This window comes from Prunus avium, chromosome 6 (genome assembly GCF_965620075.1).
Source record: "Prunus avium chromosome 6, drPruAviu1.hap1.1, whole genome shotgun sequence".
Lineage (NCBI taxonomy): Eukaryota > Viridiplantae > Streptophyta > Magnoliopsida > Rosales > Rosaceae > Prunus > Prunus avium.
Window position 1 is genome coordinate 10,799,366 of NC_142289.1, and position 12,901 is coordinate 10,812,266.

Here is a 12,901-nt window from a genome sequence, read left to right on the forward strand (position 1 = left end):
GAGGCTTGACTAGTCGACCAAACAAATCAACCATGTGCCCAAAAAAATTGAATATTCAAAAACATGATGCTATGAAATATTTATGAGTTGATCGTGAATTGCAGCTTAGGCCATGTTGAAATCTGTCCTCAATGAATGAACCTCTCTGATCCTAAACTAGGTACTTGATATTATAGAAGATCTTACGGAATTACAAACAATATTACAAATGTTGCAAGTGAAGCCAAAACTTAACTAATCTAGAACCTAACAATGATCACCCCCTTCGGCTTTCTTTGACAAAACCCATTTGTTTCACATACACAACTCACTACGTACCCAAATCTAGAGCTAAAGTTGTCCACTGAAGAAACGTAAGAATTCTGCAAAAACACACAACTCCCAAGGCCAAGAGCAAGTGAAAAATATCACAGAATAAGAGTAAGTGTGTCTCCCCCTTCTTTTCATGGAAATACGAACTAAAAGGCAACAAATTGACCCAAGAGAGGAAACATGAAAAGAAAAAAAAACCCGTAAAGAATCAAGGCAAGAAAACATGGATTCCAGGTATATAATAAATTGGCAACACTAGAAGAAAGCACGGTAAGTAACCAAAAGGGCACAATCACTCACAAAAGATACACTTCTAAGCTTCATTAGAAGAATAAGGAACAATCGACCAAGACAAAGCTTAGGAAGGCAATAATAAAGTATGAAAATGTTAATGCAATTTTGTCAAATAAAAACAACTAGCAATCAATGATTAAAATACTATTAAATAAAGTAACATTAAATTATAGGAAGTCATTAGAAGTTATTTATCTCTCATCAAATTTATGAGTTTCTAAAGATCTATCTATTTTAGAAAGTAGATATGGAGCATGATTGGAGCCCATTTTAGAGCCCTCAATAAGAATGGCCTTAACATACGTGGATCACTGCGGACCTACCATGTCATTAATGTGGCACCCCACCACTTCAAAAAGAAAAAAAAACTCACGTATAACAGTGTATATGACACTTCTTACCATGCCTGGCCCCCACTGCCCAGTTAAATAAAAAAAGCATTCAAGCTTCACTGACGTAGCAATCTCACACCATGCCTGGCCCCCACCGCCCATTTAAATAAAAAAAGCATTCAAGCTTCACTGACGTAGCAATCTCACATGGGAGCATTTCTGCCTAAGCTTTGGGTTCCAAAATCAGTGGATAGCTAGTAGTAGTGACTTCGCCGGTCTCCAGGTCAAAGGTAAAAAACAACTTTATATATTAACTATTTTTATCTTTGAAAAAAGTTTGTATTTTCTTTTTATTTCATGCATGCACTGCACGCCACATTAGATTTGATAAAATCACGCAGAGGGTACAGAAATCAGTGGAGCCGCCAACCAAAAGCACGAGATCAAATTAAAAACAATGACACTGGGCCCAAATAGAACAAAATTGATCTTCTGCTTCTCGAACAAAATTTGGAGTAGGTATCAATCTTCCAATCGTGTAGAAGAGCCACGTCTTTTTCCAAACGAGTGAATTTCATGAATCGAAACGTGCAATAGAGGAGAAGATCGTGAAAGTCAATGCCGTGGCTTTTTTTTTATTAGCCAAACTTAGCAATTGAAGAAAATGGTCATAAATGGTGGCTTTGTTATTTTCCACATGAGTAAGCAAAACCATTTTTGTAACCTTTGACTTGAGATACCCATGCCATCCATCCACCACCGGCTATATAAAGCACAAACTCACTACAACCCTAGCACTTCTCAAAGTCAATTACCTTCTGGTTAGATATATAAGTTAGAAAATGGCGGTCTCTCCGGAACAAGAACACCCCACGAAGGCCTTCGGATGGGCTGCCAGAGATTCATCTGGGCTTCTCTCTCCCTTCAAATTCTCTAGAAGGTTAGTCATTATTTATTCCATCTTCTAGATCTCCCCACGCAATTTTTGTTCAATTTATTTATCGTTTTCTTTTCATCAGTCTAGAATTTGTGTGCGTTTGGTTCTTAGGAAATACGATGAAATTCAAGTGAAAAACTGGTAGTTAGATTTTCATCCAATCTAAACCAACTTTAATATTACAATCTAATTTCTATAATATTTATAAATAAATAAAGTTGTTTTGATATAGATCCTTACAACTACCATATTCTAGTCATACTTTGAGATAGATTTGTCCTAGTATTATTAACTAAGAGTGCTGCTAAACGAACCCTAAAATTAACTGAGTACACCCTATGATCTAAATACACCATAATATTTTAATTAAAATATAAAATTAACTAAGTACACCTTACTTTACTACCAAAATACCCTTAGTACACCCTAATAAACTCTATCACACAACACTCTATTTGATATTCATGTTTTAGTTCAACAATTTAATTGGCTTTTCTTTCACACACGACACTGCAATAGAGCTGCACATGAGGTGGTAGCCTATGTTTCTAGGATGGGTGGTAATTAGGTATGGGATCAAGCAGGTCCAGTATGGGTAGTGATGTAAACAATCTTATTCATCTTTAATAAATTTCCCTGATGTAAACAATCTATTCATCAAGAAGCTCACAGTCATCCCTCCTAGAAGAAAGCCCATATCGACAACCCCTCATTCACCCAAACTTCCTTGGGTATGCTCTTGCTTTTTCTCCACAGGTTTCCCAACATGGTTCTTTCGCTTCCTCAGTACCCTAACAAGTCTCATAATGGTTGGGATCAAGGAAGCATTTTTTTTGCTTAGGCCTTTCATTAGGGTTGAATATGGTGAGTAGGGTGTACTTATTAAAATTATATTTGTTTTGCAATTCAATATATCTTTTGTGGTCATTTTATATTAGGGTAAATTAGTAATTCAATAAATATTTTGATAGTATGGTGTACTCAGTTAATTTTAGGGTTCGTTTAGCAGCACTCTTAACTAAATTACATTATATGCCACCTACCTTCATATTTTATTTATAATTTATTCTCAAGCATGTCATTAACTTCCTTAATTATAACTGGCCTCTCCCCACGTGCTTCCGAACCTGCGATAGATTATAACCAGAATATAACTTCCTTAATTTTATTTATAATTTGGTATTTTGAATGTTTTACCATTATCTGCCTTTTGCTTTATACATATAGATTATTATTAATAGCATATCAATCACCCCATTTATTTTGGTTGAGATAAAACTTCCCTGTAACAGGGATGTCGGCAAACCACATAAGTGTCCCAAGCCAATAAAATGTAGACAGCTGGCAACAAATTTTACTTCCAAATTTAAATATTAAAAAATGTTCAGCATCAATTTTCACCTTCAGTTAAATATATTACGCAAAAAAAGAAGAAGAGAGAAATTAATATATGATGTGTGGGTGTTGAAGAAGTGACTGAAGAGGAAGCAAAGGGTTTAAGTTCTAGATTAACCCTTGAACCAGATGTGTAGGCTACAATCCCCTGGAGGTGGAGGCGAAGACATCGATATGGGGAGGGATCAAGACGGTGGAAGAGTGCCAATTTGGGCTTTATTATTGTTTCTAATCATTGGGTGGTTAGAAAGCCAGAGGAAGAAGATGAAGATTACATTAAAAACAAAGTTTTCTCTTCAATATTTGTTTTATTAAGAAAGAAACAGGAAGGCACAAGAAATTGAACTCGAAGTTTTTCTCTCTCTACACATCGCCAATCCCTAAAATTTCAAAGAAAAAAAATCCCTAAATTACATATCCAATAAATAATGTACCTATATAATTCATTAAAAAAAAGGTGGAAAAAATAGGTACAAATAATATGTCATTAGTTTATGCTAAAACGTGATAGGTATATTAAATGTTTCTTCATAAATTCAATAGGCCTAAAACATGAATTTTTTAGATTCTAAATTTGATTAAAAAAAGAGAAAAAACTTACCCTAAAAATTTCTAAATTTCAGCCAATTTAAAACACCATTTGAAATTGAATATTATAATGACATTGAATTTTAGTAAATATGTTCAAAGTATATTCAGCACAATCAATGGAGAAAACAACAAATGCAAAGACGTAGAGGTATTTTGGGAATCTGAAAATTATAATAAATGAGATCTTGAGCTTGATAAGGTAACTTGATTATGTGGATCCTAGTCATGAGTTTTTACTTATGAAAAATGGGTTTTATTAATAGGAACAAAAAGTGATGGGTTGCAGTTAAGAAAAATTCAATTTGGAGAGGGTAAACCAAATTTACTATAAATAAAAAGCGATGTAGAATTGAATCAATATGTAAGACCAACTAAAGTTGCTGCTTCTTCAACATATATAAGCCAATCAGAATGCGAGTGCCACCTACTAAATTTATATCAATCTTAAATGTGCTATGATTTGGATGCAGGGCAACAGGAACAAACGACGTGACGTTCAAAGTACTATATTGTGGGATATGTCATACAGACCTAAGCATGCTCAAGAATGAATGGGGTATTTCTATGTATCCTCTACTTCCTGGGTACGTACACCAATCTGTTATTAATTGGATTATGCGCACAAATTAAATTAGTCATATGCACAAATATGAACTTAATTAAATTGGGCAATCCAGGCACGAGATTGTTGGTCTAGTGACAGAGGTGGGCAGCAACGTTGAGAAATTCAAAGTTGGAGACAGTGTTGGTGTTGGATATCTTGTCGGATCTTGCCAATCTTGTGATAGTTGTGGCAACAATGCTGAGAATTACTGCCCCGAAATGATATTCACGAGTGGTGCCAAGTACCATGATGGATCCGCAACATATGGAGGTTACTCCAACATCATGGTGGCCGACGAGCACTTTGTAGTTCGTATCCCAGACAACCTGCCACTTGATGGTGCTGCTCCTCTCCTATGCGCTGGGGTTACAACTTATAGTCCCTTGAGATATTTTGGACTTGACAAGCCCGGTATGCATGTGGGTGTGGTTGGCGCAGGCGGTCTTGGCCATGTGGCCGTAAAGTTTGCAAAGGCTATGGGGGTTAAGGTCACAGTGATCAGCACCTCCCCTAATAAGAAAAAGGAAGCCATTGAAAACCTTGGTGCTGATTCCTTTTTGGTCAGCCGTGACAACGGCCAAATGCAGGTGATTATTTTCTTTGCATAAGGGTCCATTAAAATTGACCAAAAAAAAAAAGCTCCATAATAGACGACTTTAGGGTATCGTCAGGGTGAGGATGTGAAGAAATGTCCCACCTCAACTTCCTTTAGTCAGTTTGATTTTTGTGAAGTGAATGAGTTATGTTGATTGTGTAGGCTGCCATGGGCACAATGGATGGTATCATTGACACAGTTTCTGCTGTCCACCCTCTCTTGCCTTTGCTTGGTTTATTGAAGACCAATGGGAAGCTTGTTTTGGTTGGAGTACCAGAGAAGCCTCTTGAGCTACCTGTTGTTCCTTTGATCAGTGGTAGGCATATGATTCACTAACTTCTAACCTTAACTGGGTTTAAATTGAGCGAATGCATACGTACTTGAGAAAGAAATGCCTTTCTTACTAACTGTTGACATTGTTAGCACAATAATTATCTTAATTTGTTTCTGATTCTTTTTACTCAGCTGTGCGTTTATTTGGTATTAATAGATGATCAATATCAACAAAAATATTTTGTTTTGTAATTTCAGGAAGGAAGATAGTGGCTGGTAGTACTATTGGAGGTCTGAAGGAGACACAAGAGATGATTGATTTTGCAGGTAAACACAACATAACAGCTAACATCGAGCTTATCCCAATTGATTATGTGAACACTGCTATGGAGCGTCTCACCAAAGCAGATGTTAGATACCGTTTCGTTATCGACGTTGCAAACACATTGAAGTCAAGCTCTTAAATTTTGCACCCAAACATACTCATATCATGGAATAATAAGATTACAAACTAAATTCGATTTAGTTGTATACTATATGGTGAAAATTTTACCTTGTTTATGAGCACAATGTATTAAGCTACATTCTGATTAAGTGAAATTGATATGTTTTATTCTAAAATTTTAATTTGTGTGTGAGGTTATGGTCTTTTCTTATTTATAATATTTCTATGCATGAAGTTAGGGTCTTTCAACGGAAAAATTAGGTTTCGTTCAATTTCTCTTTCTTTTAATTCGTTTTAAAATTGGTCGGATTTGGTTTAAACAATTTGGTTCTTAGTTTGGAAATCCAAAATTGGTGATTTCATTTAATCAAACCGCCCTTTTAAAAAAAAAAAAAAAAATACAAATCCTTACATCTTCCATGTGAAAATACCCCTTGATGTGGCAAACCTCATGATGCACAAAAGATGACTAGTTAAAACACGAGCAATTTGACTAGTCATAACCTAATGCATTTTAATGAATGTAATGCAAAATTTACCTTTGGCAACCCTTGATTATGTTGAGCCATTGATGAACACAGTCAAAGGAAAACAACTAGATACAAATGTAACCTAGTCTAATAACCTTGAGCTTGAGAAATTACATTACATATCCTACTACAAAATTGGCAAGGAAAGCTAAAAGAATACTTGCTAGAATACAACTCAACAAGAGGACGTCGAGAGGAATCCATAGCCCCTGACCTTGCGTGATTCTGACGTCGGACTAAAAAGTTATGGCTAGTCAAAGTTTGGAGATGAGATAAAGAGGGAGAAGACAGACAAAGTCTCGAACACGGCCCGATTAAGTAAGGCCTAAAACGGCACAGCCCGTATCTTTAGACGAGCCGGGACAAGCTAATTCGGCCCGAAGCCCAACGGGCCGCCCTGTTTAAAGCCCATTTATTAAATTATATTTGTTTTAGAGACACATAATACATAATATTATTATATTTATATCTTAAATTCAAGTCTTTTTATTTTCTCTAATAATATATATTAAAATTTAATGTGTTCTTTATAAATAAAGTAATAATTATGTTTTTAGGTTTCAATTTTTAAAACTTGAACAATAATCTAGCCATGTTATATTTAAATGTACTTCAATTAAAGTTATTGACCACTTTTTCCAACAAATAATAACTCTTATTAATATGTAAATAATTGTAAAATAGATATAAATGAAGTTGTATAAAAAAAAAATTGCAAAAAAAAATGCAATACATAAGACAAATTTGGTGTGGGCCCATATCGGCTCGTTAAGTGGCCTAGCACGAGCACAACCCGTTTATTAATGGGCCGACTCTAAACAAGCCAGCCCGGCCCAGCCAATTTGACACCTCTAGAAAGGAGGGGCAGCTCAGAATTTATTAAAAAATATCTTCTCTAAAATTACCATAAGGCCCCCCAAGTTCAACTGTGCTTAGCTTCTAAGTTTCAACGCCGATTTTCGAACCGTTTGCACCGATGCACTCATGAGATCAAACCGTATTTTTCTAGCTAAGAATCATAATTTTCTCACTTTAATTTCTTAAATGCCTCTTGTAAAACCATAATAAAATGCAAGCGAAAAATACTTTTTAAACACACTTAAGTTCAAATTCCAATATTCTCAATCCAAAACACTTGATAAAATACTCACAATCATACTACACCATAATATTATTTTTCACTAAAAGAAGAAAATTCTATGGTGAAGGGATTTGATCCTTATTGGTGTTCTCGCTCGATGTCTGGTTGGAGAAAGACCGATGAAATGCAAATTGGACAAACATTGTGATACCTCACTAGCATCACTAACTAGAAATATAAAATAATTAGGCAGGAAATAAACAAAAAAAAGAGTTTGCTCTCAAGTGAAAGACCATCTCTGGCATTAAAAAACACTAAAGAATAATTCAAACGCACAAGGACTCGTGGGATAAAACAAATACACAAGGTATAAGCAGGCAAACTCAGTAAATCAACAAAGAGATGATGGGATATCTACTCTTGGAGCTTCATATTTATATACATACGTACATGTCTTCTAAGATATTATATGAGTTCAATTAGCTAGGCTAGAGGGTATAACTACCTAGACTAGAGGTAATTTATGGATTTAATTACCTGGACTAGAGGTAATTTATGGGTTTAATTACCTGCATACTGCATACGAGGTGTATGCATAGGTACCTTATCTATTATTAAGGTATGAAGTTTTTATGAACTCTTATTACGAATTTCGATGTCGGTATACCTTGGGAAAATTTCAGAATTCAATAAATAGATTTGCAGTTAAATTCAAATCAAATATGATAATTAATATCCTACAAATCAATAACTTACTAGTTTTACGACTTCATAATTTACCTTATTTATGTTTTAGGTGCATAATTGGAACAAAAAATAAAAAATAAATAAAAGTAAATATCAATAAATTGAAAAAGGCATGTAATCTTATGTGGCGCAAAAGTCAAAGGACTTGGATCAAGAACAATTTCTGCGTGGATTGCACCCAAAATCTCTCCTCATAATTGGACTGATGCCAAATTTTCTATAAAATAAAAAAGAAGAAGAAGGAATCAAGCCAAGTCAAAATAGGTAGGCAGTGTTCAACCAAGGTGGTTGGTGTGAGTGGTTCGGCACTCTCATTCCTTAAGAGAGGTCAGAGGTTCGATCCCTGCTCTTGTACGGAGTCACCACTTTGGCCAGCATTTTACCCCTTACGGGCCGACCCGGTGTGAGCGGGGATTAGTCTGGGTTGTGGTTAAGGCTTAAAGGTGCCATCCATAATTGAGGTCCATCCAGGACCACCTCGTGGTTCAGACCAAAAAAAGGTAGGCAGTGTTCAGACAAAAAAAAAAAAAAAGGTAGGCAGCGTTCAGACCAAAAAAAAATAGGTAGGCAGCAGGAGAGAACGACGTATGAGGTTTGCTCAATCATATGAAGTAACATGATTAGACAAGTACAAATTATGGGATGGTCTTTTGTTCTTGGGAAGTAGACAAAAATGGCCACGTGAAACGATAACACTAGCGCCAAAATAGTACAAATTTTCTTCTACTTCTAACAAAAAAAGGGTGGTTGCGCTCCACCTTTACTTCCAATAAGTTTCGACCAAAAATAAAAACGTCCAATAAGATTCGGGACCGACCAAACGAGTGAATATCATGAATCGAAACCTGCAACACAGGACAAAATAGTAATAGTCTCTCTTCCTCCAATCTTCTATGTACGCCAACAATTGAACCAAACGAGTGAATATCATGGGAGAAAAAAGGGATATGTGGTGGAAAAAATGACTTCCAATTTCCCTATAATCTGCACCAAACATTAAAAGCCCTCCACCAAACATTAACTATTAACTATATATACAGCACAAACTCACTACATGTCTAGCAACTCTCGTATTGTTCTGTTAAGTTCAACACTTTCTGGTTAAAAAACTTTAGTTGATACTTGTACTTAAAGAAGATAGGAGAGAAAATGGCGGTATCTCCAGAACAAGAACACCCCAAGAAGGCCTTTGGATGGGCTGCCAGAGATTCATCTGGTGTTCTCTCTCCCTTCACGTTCTCCAGAAGGTTATTCATTATTTATTCCATCTTCTAGATCTCCATCCATTTTTTGTTTCATTTATTAATCGTTTTCTTTTCATCAATCCACCATTCGTCTGCGTTTGGTTCCTAGGAAATAAGATAAACTTCTAGTCCGAAAAAAGGGTGGTTACATTTTCATTCAATCTAACCCAAACTTTAAGGAAGAAAGAAAAAAAGTTACTGAATTCAAAATATGCATTGGAACAAGTTGTTCATGTCTCAGTAGTAGGACCAACTAGATTTATATATATCTCAATGTCTTGTGATTTGGTTGCAGGGCAACAGGAGAGAACGACGTGACGTTCAAAGTATTATACTGTGGGATATGCCATACAGACCTTCACATGGTCAAGAATGAATGGGGTCTTTCTACGTATCCTCTAATTCCCGGGTAAGTGTACACATGCCAATCTATCCTAAACTTTGTTACTAGATATATGACTTCAGTTTAATTACATAGTCTCAACACTAAACTTATCCGCTTAATTGGTTCATGCTCAGAATTAAATTACTCATGTACAAATGTGAACCTAATCAATTTGCCAGGCATGAGATTGTTGGTGTAGTGACAGAGGTGGGAAGCAAAGTAGAGAAACTTAAAGTTGGAGACCATGTCGGTGTTGGATATATGATCGGTGCTTGCCAATCATGTGACAATTGTTCCAACAATGCTGAGAATTACTGCCCCGAAATGATACCCACCTCCGGAGCCAAGTACCACGATGGAACCACAACATATGGAGGTTACTCCGACATCATGGTGGCAAATGAGCACTTCGTAGTGCGTGTTCCCGACAACCTGCCTCTTCACGGTGCTGCTCCTCTCCTATGTGCTGGGGTTACAACTTACAGCCCCTTAAGGTATTTCGGACTTGACAAACCCGGCATGCATGTGGGTGTGGTAGGCGTCGGTGGTCTGGGCCACGTGGCCGTGAAGTTTGCAAAGGCTATGGGGGTTAAGGTCACAGTGATCAGTACCTCCCCCAATAAGAAATCGGAAGCCATTGAAAACCTCGGTGCTGATTCATTTTTGGTCAGCCGCGACGATGGCCAAATGAAGGTGATTATTATCTTTGAATAAGGTCCATTAAATTGACGACTCTAAGGTCATCGTTAGTTTGATTGTTGTGAAGGTAATGAGTTAAGTTGATTGTGTAGGCTGCCATGGGCACAATGGATGGTATCATTGACACCGTTTCTGCTGTCCACCCTCTCTTGCCTTTGATTGGTTTATTGAAGAATAATGGAAAGCTTGTTTTGGTTGGAGCACCCGAGAAGCCTCTTGAGCTACCTGTTTTTCCTTTGCTCATGGGTAAGTTACGTGAATGGCTGATAATGTATTTGTTCAATAGCCACACCAAACTAGAATACTGACAAAATAATGGTGGATACATTGTCTCTATTATTAAGTGAAGACAATTTATTCTCTCAAAAATCAACGAAATGGGACAAATTAAAATCAGTAGGTAGTGTGAGTTTTTTTAGTAGTGGCCTTTTGTAATTAAGCTAGCGTTTGGGGTTGCTGCGATTAATAAGAAAGCAGCTTTTAATAAAAATTTTGTGTTCCAACCCGTTTGGTAAAACCAAGAAAGGCTGACTTATTTTAAAAGCTCAGGTCAGTGACAGCAGATTCTCAAAGCAGCCAGGAATTGCTTCTCAAAGCTGTTTAAAAAAAAATTAACTGGTCCTTTAATGAATATTTCATATTCCCCATAAGGCCCCTAATAACTTTCTAAAATGACAACACATATCCTTAGGAAAGAATAGAATCTCGTTCGAATTGGTTCGCCGCCGAGTCCAAATTCTCCACTCCACCTTCTCTTCCTCCGAAACCAATAGCCTCTTTGTCAAGAACGCCGCTCGCGCCATAGCCATAGTCACCAAGAAAGGTAGCAGGTTCATATGGTCCTTTTTACTTTTTAATTTTGCGGCTGGGTTTGGTGTTGAGTGCGTGCGATAGAGAGAGAGAGAGAGAGAGAGGGAGAGAGAGAGAGAGAGGGAGAGAGAGGTGTTGGGATGGGGATGGGGATGGGGTGGGTGCCTGGTGATGAGAGCAGGGACTAGGAGACCTGAGATGGGGGTGGGGATGTACGGTGGGATGGGTTTGTTTCTTTTTTAATTTTATTTTGTTTATATATTTGTTTACTTAACCCTTATTATTAATTATTAAATTTCATTACAATGATAATTTAGAATTTATGGTAAAATATGTGTGTTAAGTGTTAAAAAAAAGAAAAAAAATTATATGTAGTGAAGTTGGTTTCCTTTTGTTATTAAAATAAAAAGAAAAAAAAGGACAATTTCATCATCATGTCCTTTCTGGTTATTATATACACTAAAAGCATTTTAATAAAAATTTGCCAAACACTTTGACTCTTCACAACACTTTTTCTAATACAGTTTACCAAACGCCTAACTGCTTTTATTCACAGCTGTTTATTCTCACAACATAGCAGAAGCAATTTTTTTTTTAAAGCATAGCAATACCAAACTAGCCCTAACTACGAGAAGTTGGCTTTACATGTTGACACTGGATTTGAAAGCACAACATTTATCTTAAATAATTTTTTATTCTTGCTAATCACCTGTGCTTTGATTTGCATTGGTGGATAATCAACATTAACAAAAATGTGTTATTTTGTAATTTCAGGAAGGAAGATAGTGGCTGGTAGTGTTGTTGGAGGTATGAAGGAAACCCAAGAGATGATTGATTTTGCAGGTAAACACAACATAACAGCGAACGTCGAGGTTATCCCAGTTGATTATGTGAACACGGCTATGGAGCGTCTCATCAAAACAGATGTTAGATACCGTTTTGTCATCGACATTGCAAACACATTGAAGTCAAGCTCTTAAATTTTACATCCCAAAGTTACTCATCTTGGCAAAATAAGATTATATACTAATATTCGATTTAGTTGTTTCAGCGGTGTTGTCTACCGTATGGTGAAAATTATACATTTTCATGAGCACAATGTAATATGTTAGATTTTGATTACGTGAAATTGATATATTTTATTATGATATTTTAATTCTTATATGAGGTTTTGGTCTTTTCTTATTTGTAATTTTTTGTATGCATGGAATTAGGGTTGGTAATTTCTGACCAAATTTGAAAATTGGGTCTCGTTTGATTAGGTTTTGTTTTTAGTTGTTTTAAAATCGGATAAGCACTCCAAACCGATCGGCTAAACTAGTTTAGTGCTCTGTACTGAAATCCAAAACAAGTGCTTTAGTAAACCGAACCGCCCTATATGTTTTTTTATTTTTTTATTTTCATATGACCAGATTTTGTTTCTGTCTTTTTTCTATTTTTATTTTTCTATTTGTTTCTGGCTGTGCTTAGCTTGTACTACTCATGGGACGCTTGCATGCAACAATTCAATATATTCTTTTTGATCATTTTATATTATAGTAAATTAGTAATTTAATAAATAATTTAATAATAGAATATATTTAATTAATTTTAGAGTTTGTTTAAGAGCACTTAATATTATATGTAT

The 12,901-nt window shown here is 35.9% G+C and overlaps 2 protein-coding genes across 2 annotated transcripts; both read left to right on the forward strand.

The window, feature by feature from the left end:
• Positions 1 to 1,715: 1,715 nt before the first annotated feature.
• On the forward strand, positions 1,716 to 5,960 carry LOC110773133 (putative mannitol dehydrogenase). The gene is made up of 5 exons (XM_088255346.1): positions 1,716 to 1,878; positions 4,332 to 4,445; positions 4,539 to 5,052; positions 5,223 to 5,376; positions 5,592 to 5,960. The coding sequence occupies exons 1-5, from the start codon at positions 1,781 to 1,783 to the stop codon at positions 5,795 to 5,797; spliced, it is 1,086 nt and encodes a 361-aa protein (XP_088111472.1). The 5' UTR covers positions 1,716 to 1,780; the 3' UTR covers positions 5,798 to 5,960.
• Positions 5,961 to 9,182: 3,222 nt separating this feature from the next.
• LOC110744562 (putative mannitol dehydrogenase) lies at positions 9,183 to 12,436 on the forward strand. Its single transcript, XM_088255355.1, has 5 exons — positions 9,183 to 9,383; positions 9,676 to 9,789; positions 9,945 to 10,458; positions 10,557 to 10,710; positions 12,049 to 12,436. Exons 1-5 carry the CDS (start codon positions 9,286 to 9,288, stop codon positions 12,252 to 12,254), a joined length of 1,086 nt encoding a protein of 361 aa, XP_088111481.1. The 5' UTR covers positions 9,183 to 9,285; the 3' UTR covers positions 12,255 to 12,436.
• Positions 12,437 to 12,901: the final 465 nt, after the last annotated feature.